We start from the raw sequence: 16,153 nt of genomic DNA, 5'->3' as shown, positions 1-16,153 counted from the left end.
CGGCGGGCCCCGGTGGCAATAAATTAGTAAAACTAAAAGCTTACCTTGACTTGAAAGAGTTCCAGTGTTATGTTGGATTGTCATAGCCAGCTAGCTAACGTAGCATCCCTCTGTTATAGCCAGCTAGCTAACGTAGCATCCCTCTGTTATAGCCAGCTAGCTAACATAGCATCCCTCTGTTATAGCCAGCTAGCTAACATAGCATCCCTCTGTTATAGACAGCTAGCCAACATAGCATCCCCCTGTTTGAGCAGGGTGTTTTAGTAGGCTAAACTAGCTAGTTGCATTTGCTAGTTAAGTAAGTAAAACTGAAGGGGGGGAAATGACATCTCTCTAGCTCTTGCTTTTCTTTAATTTTGGAAGAAATGAATTTGTTCAAAACTGTTAACTACTGTCTTTTTCTCTCTGAGTCAACTACCCACCACATTTTATGCACTGCAGTGCTAGCTAGCTGTAGCTTATGCTTTCAGTACTAAATTCATTCTCTGATCCTTTGATTGGGTGGACAACATGTCAGCTCACGCTGCTAGAGCTCTGATAGGTTGGAGGACATCCTCTGGAAGTTGTCATAATTACTGTGTAAGTCTATGGAAGGGGGTGAGAACCATCAGCCTCCTAGGTTTTGTATTGAAGTCAATGTACCCAGAAGAGGATGGAAGCTAGCTGTCCCCCAGATACACCATGGTGCTACCCTACAGAGTGCTGCTGAGGCTACTGTAACTGATGTGAAATGGCTAGCTAGTTAGCGGTGGTGCGCGCTAATAGCGTTTCGATCGGTGACGTCACTCGCTCTGAGACCTTGAAGTAGTTGTTTTTTGTGGCGCGATGGGTAACGATGCTTCGTGGGTGACTGTCTGTGTGCAGAGGGTCCCTGGTTCGAGCCCGGGTAGGGGCGAGGGGACGGATGAAAGCTATACTGTTACAGTACTGTAGACCTTCTTTGCAAAATAGTGTGTTTTAATCAATTATTTGGTGACGTGATTATATTTAGGATAGTTTTATCTTAAATGTTTTACAATTATGAAATTCACTGAAGTGGTCCTTCCTCCTCTGAGGAGACTCCACTGACTGAAATGATCCAAACCATCCTCATCCATTTTTGTTCCGTTGCTAAACAGCAGGGGTGTTTAATGCCAAAACTAAATTAAACTGCAATTCAGCAGTACCTATCAGAGGTGACTAAGGTCAGAGAGAGTCACACAGAGGGCACTGCTTTAACACTACGGTCTTGTTTAACCAGATAAAAAGTCATTCAGGAGGCTATAGAAGGTGCATCTTTATAACCCTTGTTTGAATTCAGCAATTCACACCGACTGGCATGTTACGCGTTCATTTTAATACTATAACATATGGGGTTACTAGTGTAAGCTCCCTGAGATTCCGATATGACATGCAGCATCTCCATGAGCTCTGTGATGTAATGGACTCTACAGCTCTCTCTCGCTCTCTCATTGGCTGCCCCCTGGTGGAGAGATTCTACAATGTTTTACCCCCTTATGACAGATGCAATATCATGGGATCAGTTACATGAATCAAAGGTACCTTTAAAAAAAAAAAACAATAGAGCCTTCATATCACTTATGTAAGTAGATGCATTTATTTGCCACTTCTCAATATAACAATATACTTGCATACCTATCCTGCGGTCAATTTAACACAATGAACCTTTGGTTTTAAGTGGTTCCAAACCTGTTCCATTTAAGAATGATGGAGGCCACTGTGTTCTTGGGTACCTTCAAAGATGTAGAATTTATTTTGGTGCCGTTCCCCAGATCTGCACCTCGACACAATCCTGTCAAGAGCTCTACGGACATTTCCTTCCACTTCATAGTAAATGTCAGAGCAAAAAACGAAGCTCTCAACTGTGGTACCTTGAAATAGACAGGTGTGTGCCTTTTCAAATGTGTTTTATTTAACTCCTGTCCAATCAATTGAATTTACCACAGGTGGACTACAATCAAGTTGTAGAAACATCTCAAGGATGATCAATGTAAACAGGATGCATCTAAGCTCAATTTCGAGTCTCACAGAAAAGGGTCTGACTACTTATGTAAATAAGGTACGTTTTAATTTTTTTTATACATTTGCAAACATTTCTAAAAACCTGTTTTTGCTTTGTCATTATGGGGTATTGTGTGTAGATTGGTGAGGGAAAATAATAATTTAATCCATTTTAGAATAAGGCTGTAACGTAACAAAATGGGGAAAAAGTCAAGGGGTCTGAATACTTTCCGAATGCACTGTATATCCTTCACAATATACTGTATTTACCTCAACAGAATATAATGTATAGCTCAACACTACATTCAGTTGTGTCCAACGATGTAGCCCAGGATTATGTTGGAATAGGAGATATTACTGCTGAAATAAACATTTTTATTCAATGACAAACCTAACAAAATGACACAGTAGGCTATACAGTTCTGACATAATTCAGCACTTTTATTTATATCTACTCAGAGGCACGGATACAATTTAAAAGGGCTACCCCCTCCACTACGTGTGCCCACAAGTGACTTCCTACTGGAGTCTGTGACGTGTATCCACTAAGCTGGGACAGAAGCAGTACCACCACACGCGGATACACTGCTTCTCCCTCAGAATGAGCGGAGGCTCACTCCTCAATCGCTTCATATAAAAGATTGTTACCATTTACAGAGAGAGCGAAGAAAAAAAGAGAAAGCGATTCGAACAAGTTTAATTCTCCTTTGACAACGGTATCCACGGTATTCACCTCGAGATACATTCTCTCGTCACTTGAACCAGAATGGTGGAACATATGCTGCTTACACGTCCTATACAGTTACCCAGAAGCCTTAGCTTTGTGTCCTCTAAGGTTTTTTACACTACTAACAATGTGATATTTCATATCAGACTCAAAGATTTGATCTTTGGGGGGGCTAGAAACCTTAAAATAATAAAACATGTTAAATTAACTTAAAATCATATTAGTAACATAACCCTCCGACTGGCTCCTCTAAAATCATATTAGTAACATAACCCATTCTCCGACTGGCTCCTCTAAAATCCTTTCTGTGAAATCTCCACCAGAGTCCAAGCAGAGGTCTTCAAAAACTTTGTCCATGTCGTGTTTCCCATGGGTTAGGAAAAAACACAAACATACCTGCAAATGTCTTGACATATAACCCCTACCCCTCCTTAAAATCACAAGACTTCAGTCCTGAAAAGTCACAGAGTCCGGTATAACGTAACTGTTAAGGGCAGACAGAAACTACGACTAACTAGACACAACATTGTCTAACCGATGGTAGACTCTACAAAAACAGAGACACTAATTGAGACATACTGTTGAAATATACAATGTTCTGGCTACAAAATACTGCACAGCTACAAAAAAAAAGTTCAAAATAAAATGCGGAGGTATATATACAGGAGTTAGGGGATTGATTTTATCTTTATTTAACCAGGCAAGTCAGTTAAGAACACATTCTTATTTTCAATGACGGCCTGGGAACAGTGGGTTAACTGCCTGTTCAGGGGCAGAACGACAGATTTGTACCTTGTCAGCTCGGGGGTTTTTGAACTCACAACCTTCCGGTTACTAGTCCAATGCTCTAACCACTAGGCTACGCTGCCGCCCCTCCACTCTAACCACTAGGCTACGCTGCCGCCCCAGGGGGATTGGTTAATTCCTTTGTCCCAATAGTTTCCTATATCTGGCGTCAGTTGCCTATAGAAGTAGCCTTCATGTGCCCTAGAAATCACAGATGCCATTGCCTCCCACTGTTAATATGCAGCCTACAAGGAAGTAATTTTGTAACTAGGAACCTGCATACTGCTCGTTGGTATCACTGCTCTCTTTATTAAGCTTTACGTATCGTCCTCAAGGCCTTCGTCAGAGCTCTCTTTTATTTCCCCCTCATCTTATTCAACTGTTACCATGCACCTGCTACAAAGAGAGCTCAGATGTGCGAGAGTGCCTTTTCAATTTTGTAACCAGAAACTCAACATTTTCTTTTAGCTAATAATTTGTGTTCAAATGTGTGTAAATCTGTGTTTCCAAATCAAAATAATTAAGTGGTTACAATGCATTATAATGTATTTACAGATGAAAGTGATCTCGCCCCGCCCTAAAAGCACCTCAGTCTGTTAACGCTGTGGCTGACATTGCCAAACATATACTTTCACAGTCTATTTTGCTTCTTCCTATACAAAGTCGATTCATCGGGGTCAGCTGACATGAAACCTAGAGAATAAGCATACAAATAATAGGAGAACAAAGGCTGACATTGAACAGTGTGATCAGCTGATTTATATGGACCCCACATCCTATGGCCCCCCACTCTGCATGCTCATCTCCAGAGAGAGAAAACAGTGATGGTTCAGAGCTACTTCATAATGACACTCTTCCCGTCTATTCTATTCCAGTACAGAATCTTGGTTTGGTGTCCTGCGATAGACAAGTGATACTTACAAATCCCAACCATGTGAATGTAGTGGTCACTGTATTACAAGGAAAGGGAGGAAATACCTAGTCAGTTGTACAACTGAATGCATTCAACTTAAAATGTGTCTTCTGCATTTAACCCAACCCCTGTGATAGCATCCCCAGCCTAAAGACGTCTATTAGCAGAGCTAAACTATGCAGTGAACAGAAAATCAAAAAGACGGAGCAAAATGCTGTGTGTTGACGATGTCCCTAATGACACCTAAAACGGACAAAACAGTGGTTCTGTCATGCCAAATAGTGTGCCCCTCTAAACCATTAGCATCCGTTGCTATATCTATTTGGCCGGAGGGGGGGGGCACACTGTTTGGCACGATGGCTCCAACAACAACCTTTTGTTTCTGATTGAGGGTCGAAGACAATTGACCAATTATTTTAGTTGATGATTAGGTCAGATTGAGCTGTAGTGTCAAACCAGCTCATGATTTGCCCTGTACGTTGATGCATAGATCTAAAGGGCTCTGGTAGGGGAAGTACCTTAATGACCCCAGTTGTCCTAGACTTGTTAAGCTGTGGAACAGCACGTGAATTTAAACCAGCACTCCTGAACATAGGATCTTTACAACAAAAAAGTCATTTCCATACCCTGCACCCTTGAATACAATTTCCAATAAATAGCAACTTTGTGAATCTTTATATAAATATGCGTAATGCGGTGTACTGTTTGTAACATACAGTCAACAAGGGCTAACTACAATAGTATATAGTATGGCTATCTTCCCAATGCAACGGCTGTACTTGGGGGGCTTTGACCAATGCTACAGAGCCAATACCACAGGGTCCATTTAGGAGACCTCCCAGGCAAGGTGGACCACCTTCAGTGTCTCAGGGCTTAGTGAGATGTCTGCAAGTCACCACATCAACAGCATCTATTGCACAGCCAAATCCTTGGCCTATCCCATGCCAAAGCCCCCCCTCCCCACCACACACACCTCTTTCAGACATTGTGCTGCACTCAACAACAACGAGCTGACAATTAGCACAAGCAACATTAACAATTAATCCCTTGACAATTGAAATAAATGAATGAACCCTAGTCCAAACTGGTGGACCCATCCACTTATGAGCTAAACCTCCTCACTTCCTCAATTGGAAGTGAGGTTGACAGAACTCCTCTGCGAGTAGATTCAGAGAAATAAGAATGTACCAGTAGGACGGAAGAGCTCCTAATGTGACCCCCACCTTTAATAATCAAGGGACAACGGAGCTCAGGAAAGCTATAGCAACAACTTGATGTGTGGGACAGATTTGAAATAAAAGTATGCTTTGTTTTGGACTTGCCACCTCCATCCACTCTAACAGAGCTCTGCTGTGGGCTAGGATACTGCAACGATTCACTGAAGCATGATATTCCAAGGCAAAATGTTTCTATTTGGTTCATACCGATATTAGATGGACCAGGAAATATTAATCTATTTCAGGGTTCATAGGAGATGTATTTCTGAGCTGAGAGATACCTTAGAGGCAGCCGGGTGACATCAATTTGAACCAAAATGAGGACAAACTAAATGATGATTCCCTACATAGTGCATTACACATGACTAGGATCCATGGTACACAATTACCATGAACATACATGACAACTCAACACACACACACAGAGAGACAGAGAGTGAGGAGAGAATAAGAAAATCTGAACAATAAACATCAACACGTGTCAAATTAAAAGTTAAAGTGTATGAATACTGTATCCTCCAGTCGCTTGGGTGTGATAGGCAGGCCCCAGGACATCTGTGCTCTCCACGAATCAGGGCGATGCTATCACATCACACAACCCTGACTGGTCGTCCCTTCCGAGGTCAAGAAGTCCTCTGTCCAATACCATGCCCACCCCCCTCCGACAATCCCACAGCAACCCAAAGGATTATTTCTCCCTAAAATGCCATCTATTGCCGTGGCCATTTCGTGGGAATGAGCATTTAAGAGTAGATAGTGATGACCTCGCGGCCGCCCCCGCGGACCAGGAGGACCCGGTTGAGACCCTCAAGCAGAACCTCCAGGAACTCCATGTCTGAGACGCCAGGGGTCAAGGAAGAAACCAGTCACATTACATGACACAAAATGCTATGTGGGCTAAAGCAAGAGGGACTGGTTTGGCAGATGATTGGATGGCTTTTAAATATCTTCGAAATATGGGTGTGGCTATGATCCGTAAATTGAAAGCAGACCACTACCTGAAATCTACTTCACAAAATGTAAATAATCCATCCAAATTTTGCCAAGTAGTGAAAGGTTTGGAGTGCAGAAAAGATGCATAGCTTCCTAATTGTTGGTCGACACACAGATTGTAACTGAGAGAACCTCCATTCTGAAAGCCTTGAACCAGCATTTTCTAGATGCAGGCAGTTTATTTGAAAAGGTCAAAGGTTTAATTGAGCCCCCTATAAAATGTACCTGCCACCCCTGTGCACTCCTTCACCAGGTTCTCCTTTTCATCCTTCTCTGTTTCAGAAGTTTATAAAGCCCTGAAAGAAATGGATTTTAAAACATCCTCTGGCCCTGATGATCTAGACCCCCTCCTATACCTAGCCGCAGACATCATTGCTCCCCCTTAACATGTATTTTTAACCTTACGCTTGATGTTATGGAAATCTGCTTTTGTACAGCCTCTCCTGAAAGGTGGAGATCCTTCGCTACTTGACAACTATCGACCCATATCAAAATTGTCTGTACTTTCAAAGGTACTGGAGTCCTTAGTAGGCAGCTAAAGACCTACTTCCAAGAAAACAACATCTTAAATGGAATGCAATCAGGTTTTAGGTCTGGCCACAGCACTGTTTCAGCAACATTGAAGGTTTTAAATGACAGCTTTTGACACTGTGGACCATGCTGTGTTAGTATAAAGGTTTGTTAAAATGTTGTGGAATTACTGGTCATGCTCTAGATTGTGTACAATTTCATAGGTAATTTTTAAACCAATGTGTACAATGAGTCTATAGAGGTGTGCTCAGGTGTTCCGCAAGGTTCTATTTTGGGCCCATTGTTGTTCATTTTGTATATCAACAACATTGGAGATCATAATGAAACAGAGGATGTTCATTTTTATGCAGAAACTGTTCTTTATTAAAATAGTAGTAGTTTATCTTTGGCTTTTGAAAATGCCCAAAGAGCATTTAACATCATACAACAGAATCTGCATGATTTAAATATGATTCTAAATTCCGGTAAAAACCAAATGCATGGTATTTTCAAATGCCAGGCATGTTACAAATCATGTCATTGCTACATTGGCTGGACATACTATAGAGCAAGTTAAAGTGTACAAATATTTGGGTGTGTGGGTTGATGATAAGCTGAGCTTCACAGTGCATGTAGAGAACTTGATAAGGAAGCTCAAGCTGAAAATAGGATTTTATTACCAGCATAAGGCTTGTTTTTCTTTTGATGCCAGGAAGGAGCTGGTACGATGTACATTACTGTCGGTTTTAGATTTGAGTGCTGTTATATATATGCAGGCCTCAGCCACTACCCTGAGAGCACTTGATTCAGTGTATCATGCAGCCCTCAGGTTCATTACAAATCAGAAACGTCTAACACATCATTGTGATCTCTACAGCTCTGTTGGCTGGTTGTCATTGACCTTTCGTAGGCTTAAACACTGGTATACACTGATTTATAAGGCCATATTGGGTAAAATGCCATTTTCTCTCTGTTCTTTTTTAGTCAGTTCAGTAAATACATTTCAATTACGGTCCCATTCAGATTTGCTTCTAACAGTACCAAAAATTAGAACAGGTCACGGTAGAAATAGTTTCAGTTACTTAGCTCCGTGGTCCTGGAATTCTCTCCTGAACATTTTAAAATGTGATGATCTAGTTTCGTTGGTGGAGTTTAAACACTTGATCGATGTATATATCATAGAAGAGTGTGATTGTTTTTAGGACAGCTGTTATTAGTCAAGATGTTTGTGTTTTTAATATAATATGTAATTGTTGTACTGTATGTGTGTTTATAAGTTTGTTTAATGTCTTGTTAGTGTATGTAAGTTGTTTTGTCTGAAACGTTGTTCCCCCCGCTGCTATTGGACCAGGTCTCTCTTGGAAAAGAGAGATTATCTCAATGAGAAAAAACCTGTATAAATAAATGTTAAATTAAAAAAATGACAAATTAAAAAATGACAGGGGTGGATACAGGTCACGTGACTGGCAAGAGGAAAGCTTCACTTGTAAAAGCTATTAGTTATATATTTTAAAATATTGTATTTCACCTTTATTTAAGCAGGTAGGCTAGTTGGTGAACACCTTTATTTAAGCAGGTAGGCTAGTTGGTGAACACCTTTATTTAAGCAGGTAGGCTAGTTGGTGAACACCTTTATTTAACCAGGTAGGCTAGTTGGTGAACACCTTTATTTAAGCAGGTAGGCTAGTTGGTGAACACCTTTATTTAAGCAGGTAGGCTAGTTGGTGAACACCTTTATTTAAGCAGGTAGGCTAGTTGGTGAACAAGTTCTCATTTACAACTGTGACCTGGCCAAAATAAAGCAAAGCAGTTCGACAGATAAAGTTTGAGATACAACTCAACTATTAACAACCTCTGTAAAGAGATCATCCTCAACTGTGTCAGATTGATGACGATGCATTTGAAGTTAACTTTGGGTAAACATGTCCAACTAAGCAATGCACAATTCTACTGACATAAATAGTGAAAGTTGAATAAAACTGACATTTGTCTTTAAAAAGGATACAGTTCTCGTCACCCCCTCTGTTCTTGGGCGGTCCCGGCATGTTGAGCAGGACCAGATGGGCTCCTTGTGACCTGTTCACCACCACCTCATTCAGCTTGACCGCAGTGTGCATCCGGCGCACGTTGGACTGGTTCCTATACCACACAATGGTGACAGTGAAGAGAGCAGGCTGAACACACCTCAACCCTGACCTTCGACCCCGACTTTTCCAATATTGACATTGAATCCTGACTAGAAATACGATGCTCAGCTCCAACTTTGACCAGTGATCCTCGGTGTATGTCATCAATGTATAAAACAAGGTCTAAAATTAGGACTCAACCAACACAGCTAATCTAAAAATCTGTAATTGTTCTCTTGACACTATATATTGGTAAGAAAATGCGATTTGTCAAAAATAAAAGCATTCAGTGATGATTGATAAAACACTTCTTGATAATATTGAGCAAATAGTTTTGTATCGTGAGATTGGTAGCCTTTAACACAAAGAGATGAGAACACGAAGCAGGACACGAAGCAGGACCGCTGGGTGGCTATGATAGCGAAGCCTTAGGCGTTATCATTATTAGAGATCAGGATGGTAGTCGAAGCAGCGTCATACTTCACATAGTAGCCGTGGCAGGAGGGGTCTGGTGTACTGACTAACACAATGGGTAAGCCTGTGGGTATGAAATATTCCGAATGCTGATTGGTTGACAGCCGTGGTATATCAGACCGTATACCACGGGTATGACAAAACATGTATTTTTACTGCTCTAATTACATTGGTAACCAGTTTATAATGGCAATAAGGCACCTCAGGAGTTTGTGATATATGGTCAATATACCACGGCTAAGGGCTGTGTCCAGGCACTCTGCGATGCATCGTGACTAAGAACAGCCCTGAGCCTTGGTATATTGGGCATATACCACACCTTGGAACTTATTGCTTCAGTATAATACTGTGTTGTATACACAGCACTCCAGTATTCAACTTGTTCTTTAATTGACCAGTTCAATATGAGATTGGGTGCAATATTGAAAAGCCCTTCTTGAGTTAGAGCGAACAGCAAAGTAAAGGAAATAAAATGCAGAGCATGATATGAATGGCTTGAAGCTGAATAAACACATCACTAATACAACGAGGCACTTCCAAAAAACTGCTGTTTTCCATCCAGTTGAGATTTGACAGTATAAGGACAATATCAGACTGATTGTAATTACCAATTGAAATGGATTTTGAACCCCTAATAGCCTTTGGATCTGGTCTCTATACTAGACAACAAGGCATTAACAGTATTGTTTGCTATGACTAAGGTCTGTGTATGGAAAGCACCATTTTTGGTTGCACCTGCTACATAACATGATGCAATCACATGCAAATTAACCCTCGGGAGGTCCTTCCAGGTTAACCCTCGGGAGGTCCTTCCAGGTTAACCCTCGGGAGGTCCTTCCAGGTTAACCCTCGGGAGGTCCTTCCAGGTTAACCCTCGGGAGGTCCTTCCAGGTTAACTCTCGGGAGGTCCTTCCAGGTTAACTCTCGGGAGGTCCTTCCAGGTTAACTCTAGGGAGGTCCTTCCAGGTTAACTCTAGGGAGGTCCTTCCAGGTTAACCCTCGGGAGGTCCTTCCAGGTTAACTCTAGGGAGGTCCTTCCAGTTTACGAGACAAATGTTGGGAGGAATGGGATATGGCTGGGAGGTTACAGAGCAACAGGCATACACATGCACACCGACTATGGCAAAATGAAATGTGACTTACAGACTCTCCCACTCTCTAGAAGGAGACAAAACAACAAACAGGCTTAGACACTTTCCAGACACCCCTGGTGTATCTACTGTAGCACAGCTAAACACAGACACCCCTGGTGTATCTACTGTAGCACAGCTAAACACAGACACCCCTGGTGTATCTACTGTAGCACAGCTAAACACAGACACCCCTGGTGTATCTACTGTAGCACAGCTAAACACAGACACCCCTGGTGTATCTACTGTGGCACAGCTAAACACAGACACCCCTGGTGTATCTACTGTAGCACAGCTAAACACAGACACCCCTGGTGTATCTACTGTAGCACAGCTAAACACAGACACCCCTGGTGTATCTACTGTAGCACAGCTAAACACAGACACCCCTGGTGTATCTACTGTAGCACAGCTAAACACAGACACCCCTGGTGTATCTACTGTAGCACAGCTAAACACAGACACCCCTGGTGTATCTACTGTAGCACAGCTAAACACAGACACCCCTGGTGTATCTACTGTAGCACAGCTAAACACAGACACCCCTGGTGTATCTACTGTAGCACAGCTAAACACAGACACCCCTGGTGTATCTACTGTAGCACAGCTAAACACAGACACCCCTGGTGTATCTACTGTAGCACAGCTAAACACAGACACCCCTGGTGTATCTACTGTAGCACAGCTAAACACAGACACCCCTGGTGTATCTACTGTAGCACAGCTAAACACAGACACCCCTGGTGTATCTACTGTAGCACAGCTAAACACAGACACCCCTGGTGTATCTACTGTAGCACAGCTAAACACAGACACCCCTGGTGTATCTACTGTAGCACAGCTAAACAGACACCCCTGGTGTATCTACTGTAGCACAGTTAAACACAGACACCCCTGGTGTATCTACTGTAGCACAGCTAAACAGACACCCCTGGTGTATCTACTGTAGCACAGTTAAACACAGACACCCCTGGTGTATCTACTGTAGCACAGTTAAACACAGATTACCTGGTGTATCTACTGTAGCACAGCTAAACACAGACATACCTGGTGTATCTACTGTAGCACAGCTAAACACAGACACCCCTGGTGTATCTACTGTAGCACAGCTAAACACAGACACCCCTGGTGTATCTACTGTAGCACAGCTAAACACAGACACCCCTGGTGTATCTACTGTAGCACAGCTAAACACAGACACCCCTGGTGCATCTACTGTAGCACAGCTAAACACAGACACCCCTGGTGTATCTACTGTAGCACAGTTAAACACAGTGCTTCCCTAATTTTAGCGGGATGGTTCCAGTCAGATGTTTTCACAGCTCAAAATGTACTATAGTCAAGAGGAACAAATCGGACAAAGTAACCCTCTCTTTTAAAATGTATGTTCTCCATTATTAGCCTCTGTGGGTCAGGTCCAGTATAGTGTCGTAATAATGTTGGGGCTTGTTTGATTTTAGGCTGTGTATTCAACTAGACGTTCTATCTGCCCTTTGAGATGGTGGGTTCAGAGAGACAAAGACATGATGGTCATTAGTCCAAACGGTGCATGTGATGCTCTGTGTGGTGGAGCCATGCATTGGATGTGTCCACACACAGTTACACAGTCAACATGCCAATGCAGCCTGAACACACACCATGCAGAACGTGTAACCATTTAAAAAAGGGGGTTCTACAGATGGTGGAGATACTTGCTGAAGAGTCATTGGCTACTCCATTTTGGATCTGAAAGGATGAAGGATAAGAGTAGTGGTTGACTTACGGCTTCATGTTGAAGAGGTCGCGCACACCCATGTTGACCTCGGAGCGGTTGCGGTTGCGCTCGGAGAGGAACTTATCCTTGGTCCACGTCATGTGGACTCTGTCAGGGCCGGTGTCGGGCTTGTCATTGAGCGCGGCATGGGACGCCGTGTTTCTGTCGTGGATCAGCTGGGCCTGAAGGAGACGGAAATTATGAGAGACAGAGACACACCGACAGACAGACAGAGGCAGAGAGACAGAGACAGACCGAGAGAGAGACAGACAGACACACCGAGAGACAGAGACATACAGTGGGGAGAACAAGTATTTGATACACTGACGATTTTGCAGGCTTCCCTACTTACAAAGCATGTAGAAGTCTGTAATTTTTATCATAGGTACACTTCAACTGTGAGAGACGGAATCTAAAACAAAAATCCAGAAAATCACATTGTATGATTTTTAAGTCATTAATTTGCATTTGATTGCATGGCATAAGTATTTGATCACCACCAACCAGTAAGAATTCCGACTCTCACAGACCTGTTAGTTTTTCTTTAAGAAGCCCTCCTGTTCTCCACTCATTACCTGTATTAACTGCACCTGTTTGAACTAGTTACCTGTATAAAAGACACCTGTCCACACACTCAAACAGACTCCAACCTCTCCACAATGGCCAAGACCAGAGAGCTGTGTAAGGACATCAGGGATAAAATTGTAGACCTGCACAAGGCTGGGATGGGCTACAGGACAATAGGCAAGCAGCTTGGTGAGAAGGCAACAACTATTATTAGAAAATGGAAGAAGTTCAAGATGACGGTCAATTACCCTCGGTCTGGGGCTCCATGCAAAATCTCACCTCGTGGGGCATCAATGATCATGAGGAAGCCCAGAACTACATGGCAGGACCTGGTCAATGACCTGAAGAGCTGGGACTACAGTCTCAAAGAAAACCATTAGTAACACACTCCGCCGTCATGGATTAAAATCCTGCAGCGCACGCAAGGTCCCCCTGCTCAAGCCAGCGCATGTCCAGGCCCGTCTGAAGTTTGCCAATGACCATCTGGATGATCCAGAGGAGGAATGGGAAAAGGTCATGTGGTTTGATGAGACAATTTTTTTTAGATTTTTGGTCTAAACTCCACTCGCCGTGTTTGGAGGAAGAAGAAGGATGAGTACAACCCCAAGAACACCATCCCAACCTTGAAGCATGGAGGTGGAAACATTCTTTGGGGATGCTTTTCTGCAAAGGGGACAGGACGACTGCACCGTATTGAGGGGAGGATGGATGGGGCCATGTATCGCGAGATCTTGGCCAACAACCTCCTTCCCTCAGTACGAGCATTGAAGATGGGTCATGGCTGGGTCTTCCAGCATGACAACGATCTGAAACACACAGCCAGGGCAACTAAGGAGTGGCTCCGTAAGAAGCATCTCAAGGTCCTGGAGCGGCCTAGCCAGTCTCCAGACCTGAACCCAGTAGACAATCTTTGGAGGGAGCTGAAAGTCCGTATTGCCCAGCAACAGCCCCGAAACCTGAAGGATCTGGAGGTCTGTATGGAGGAGTGGGCCAAAATCCCTGCTGCAGTGTGTGCAAACCTGGTCAAGAACTACAGGAAACGTATGATCCCTGTAATTGCAAACAAAGGTTTCTGTACCAAATATTAAGTTCTGCTTTTCTGATGTATCAAATAAGAGAGAGAGAGACAGAGAGAGAGAGTGAACAAAAGACAAAGACAGTGACAGAGAGACAAAGAGAGAGAGAGACGGAAGAAGATCGAGACAGAGGAAGAGAGCGATATTTCCAGAGTGGAAGAGACTAAACTATAGAGTTCCACAAACCTGGTAGTCAGAAAGACACCACTCATGCAGTCAACTCACATAGCAAAAACACATGTTACTTCACAATAAACATGAATGACATGGAAAGTACACAGGGTTACAGTCATACCCAAATCTATGATGTGCAAAGTGTTCTTTACACAGGCCAATAGCCCTTTGGTAAGGAGTGAGAGAACATGCTAGTTGGAGCTATGACACTGAGACAGAGTGAAGATCCACGGGGAATGAACCAGGTGGTGGGGTGGGGGGGTGGACGGAGGAGGGAGAGATAAACCAAAGAAGGATGACACCACAGTGCACTTGATGACGCATGCTAAAAGAGGTGAGTCCATGATGTCCATAGGCTCACTACGGTGAGTAACCTACACAGCCACAGTCACTATCTGCCATAGTGGGTCTATCCGGGGGGCGACTTTAAATTGGACATTTTTACTAGACTTGATCTTACTTCAGGTCCTTGACTTCTAGCAGCTGTGGCTGTGTAAGCGTGGTCTCTGAGGGTTGGTGACTGGGTGGGGGGGGGGGGGGGGGTAATGGTGATGCTGATCTCTGGTGGTTGGTGTCTGGGGGGGTAATGGTGATGCTGGTCTCTGGTGGTTGGTGTCTGGGGGGTAATGGTGATGCTGGTCTCTGAGGGTTGGTGACTGGGTGGGGGTAATGGTGATGCTGGTCTCTGGTGGTTGGTGACTGGGTGGGGGTAATGGTGATGCTGGTCTCTGGTGGTTGGTGACTGGGGGGCTAATGGTGATGCTGGTCTCTGGTGATTGGTGACTGGGGGGCTAATGGTGATGCTGGTCTCTGGTGGTTGGTGACTGGGGGAGGGTAATGGTGATGCTGGTCTCTGGTGGTTGGTGACTGGGGGGGTAATGGTGATGCTGGTCTCTGGTGGTTGGTAACTAGGGAGTAATGGTGATGCTGGTCTCTGGTGGTTGGTGTCTGGGGGGTAATGGTGATGCTGATCTCTGGTGGTTGGTGACTGGGGGGGTAATGGTGATGCTGGTCTGAGGGTTGGTGACTGGGGGGTAATGGTGATGCTGGTCTCTGGTGGTTGGTGACTGGGGGTATAGGTCATGCTTGTCTCTGGTGGTTGGTGATTGGTAGTAATGGTGATGCTGGTCTCTGGTGGTTGGTGACTACGGGGTAATGGTGATGCTGGTCTCTGGTGGTTGGTGACTGGGGGGGTAATGGTGATGCTGATCTCTGGTGGTTGATGACTGGGGGGGTAATGGTGATGCTGGTCTCTGGTGGTTGATGACTGGGGGGGGGTAATGGTGATGCTGGTCTCTGGTGGTTGGTGAATGGTAATGCTGGTCTCTGCAGTGGTAGGGGCCTGCAGTCACAGGGGTGTTGGGGTTACAGATGAGGGGGTGTTGGGGTTACAGATGAGGGGGTGTTGGCTACCTCGTCCTCCTGTGTGCCCTCCAGCTGTCGACTGGGGTCAGATTCGGAGCCCGAGGCTCCGGTCTGGTTCTTCCTCCGGATGGAGCTACGCGACGTGTCGGTGATACTCTGAATCTGAGGACCGTGCCGCCCCGCATCAGCAGCCAGACAGTACAGGGGGCCAAAGGTCATACAACGAACAGTAGGGGTAAGGGAGGGGCTAGGAGAGCTCTGATACCCACAATCCAATGACATATCTAGGTTGTGTTTATACAACCTCCCATAGATAAAACCCTGGATATCTAACCTCATTG

General features: G+C 44.1%; 1 protein-coding gene across 6 annotated transcripts in view; it reads right to left on the bottom strand.

The window, feature by feature from the left end:
- Nucleotides 1-1,574: 1,574 nt before the first annotated feature.
- LOC109909613 (solute carrier family 12 member 7) overlaps nt 1,575-16,153 on the bottom strand; it is a 103,363-nt gene continuing 88,784 nt past the window's right edge. For 2 of the 6 annotated variants that reach the window (XM_031796845.1, XM_031796847.1), the window contains exons 22-26: nt 15,861-15,974; nt 12,640-12,812; nt 10,891-10,905; nt 9,153-9,286; nt 1,575-6,479 (exon numbers count right to left, since the gene is read on the bottom strand). In XM_031796845.1, coding sequence (XP_031652705.1) covers nt 6,388-6,479; nt 9,153-9,286; nt 10,891-10,905; nt 12,640-12,812; nt 15,861-15,974 — 528 coding nt within the window. In that variant the 3' untranslated portion in view covers nt 1,575-6,387. The remainder of the gene's footprint in view (nt 6,480-9,152; nt 9,287-10,890; nt 10,906-12,639; nt 12,813-15,860; nt 15,975-16,153) is intronic. The other 4 variants (XM_031796849.1, XM_031796850.1, XM_031796846.1 and 1 more) reach the window with 3 other exon arrangements.

Source organism: Oncorhynchus kisutch, linkage group LG18, assembly GCF_002021735.2.
Source record: "Oncorhynchus kisutch isolate 150728-3 linkage group LG18, Okis_V2, whole genome shotgun sequence".
NCBI lineage: Eukaryota > Metazoa > Chordata > Actinopteri > Salmoniformes > Salmonidae > Oncorhynchus > Oncorhynchus kisutch.
This window is presented reverse-complemented; position numbering and strand designations above follow the sequence as displayed.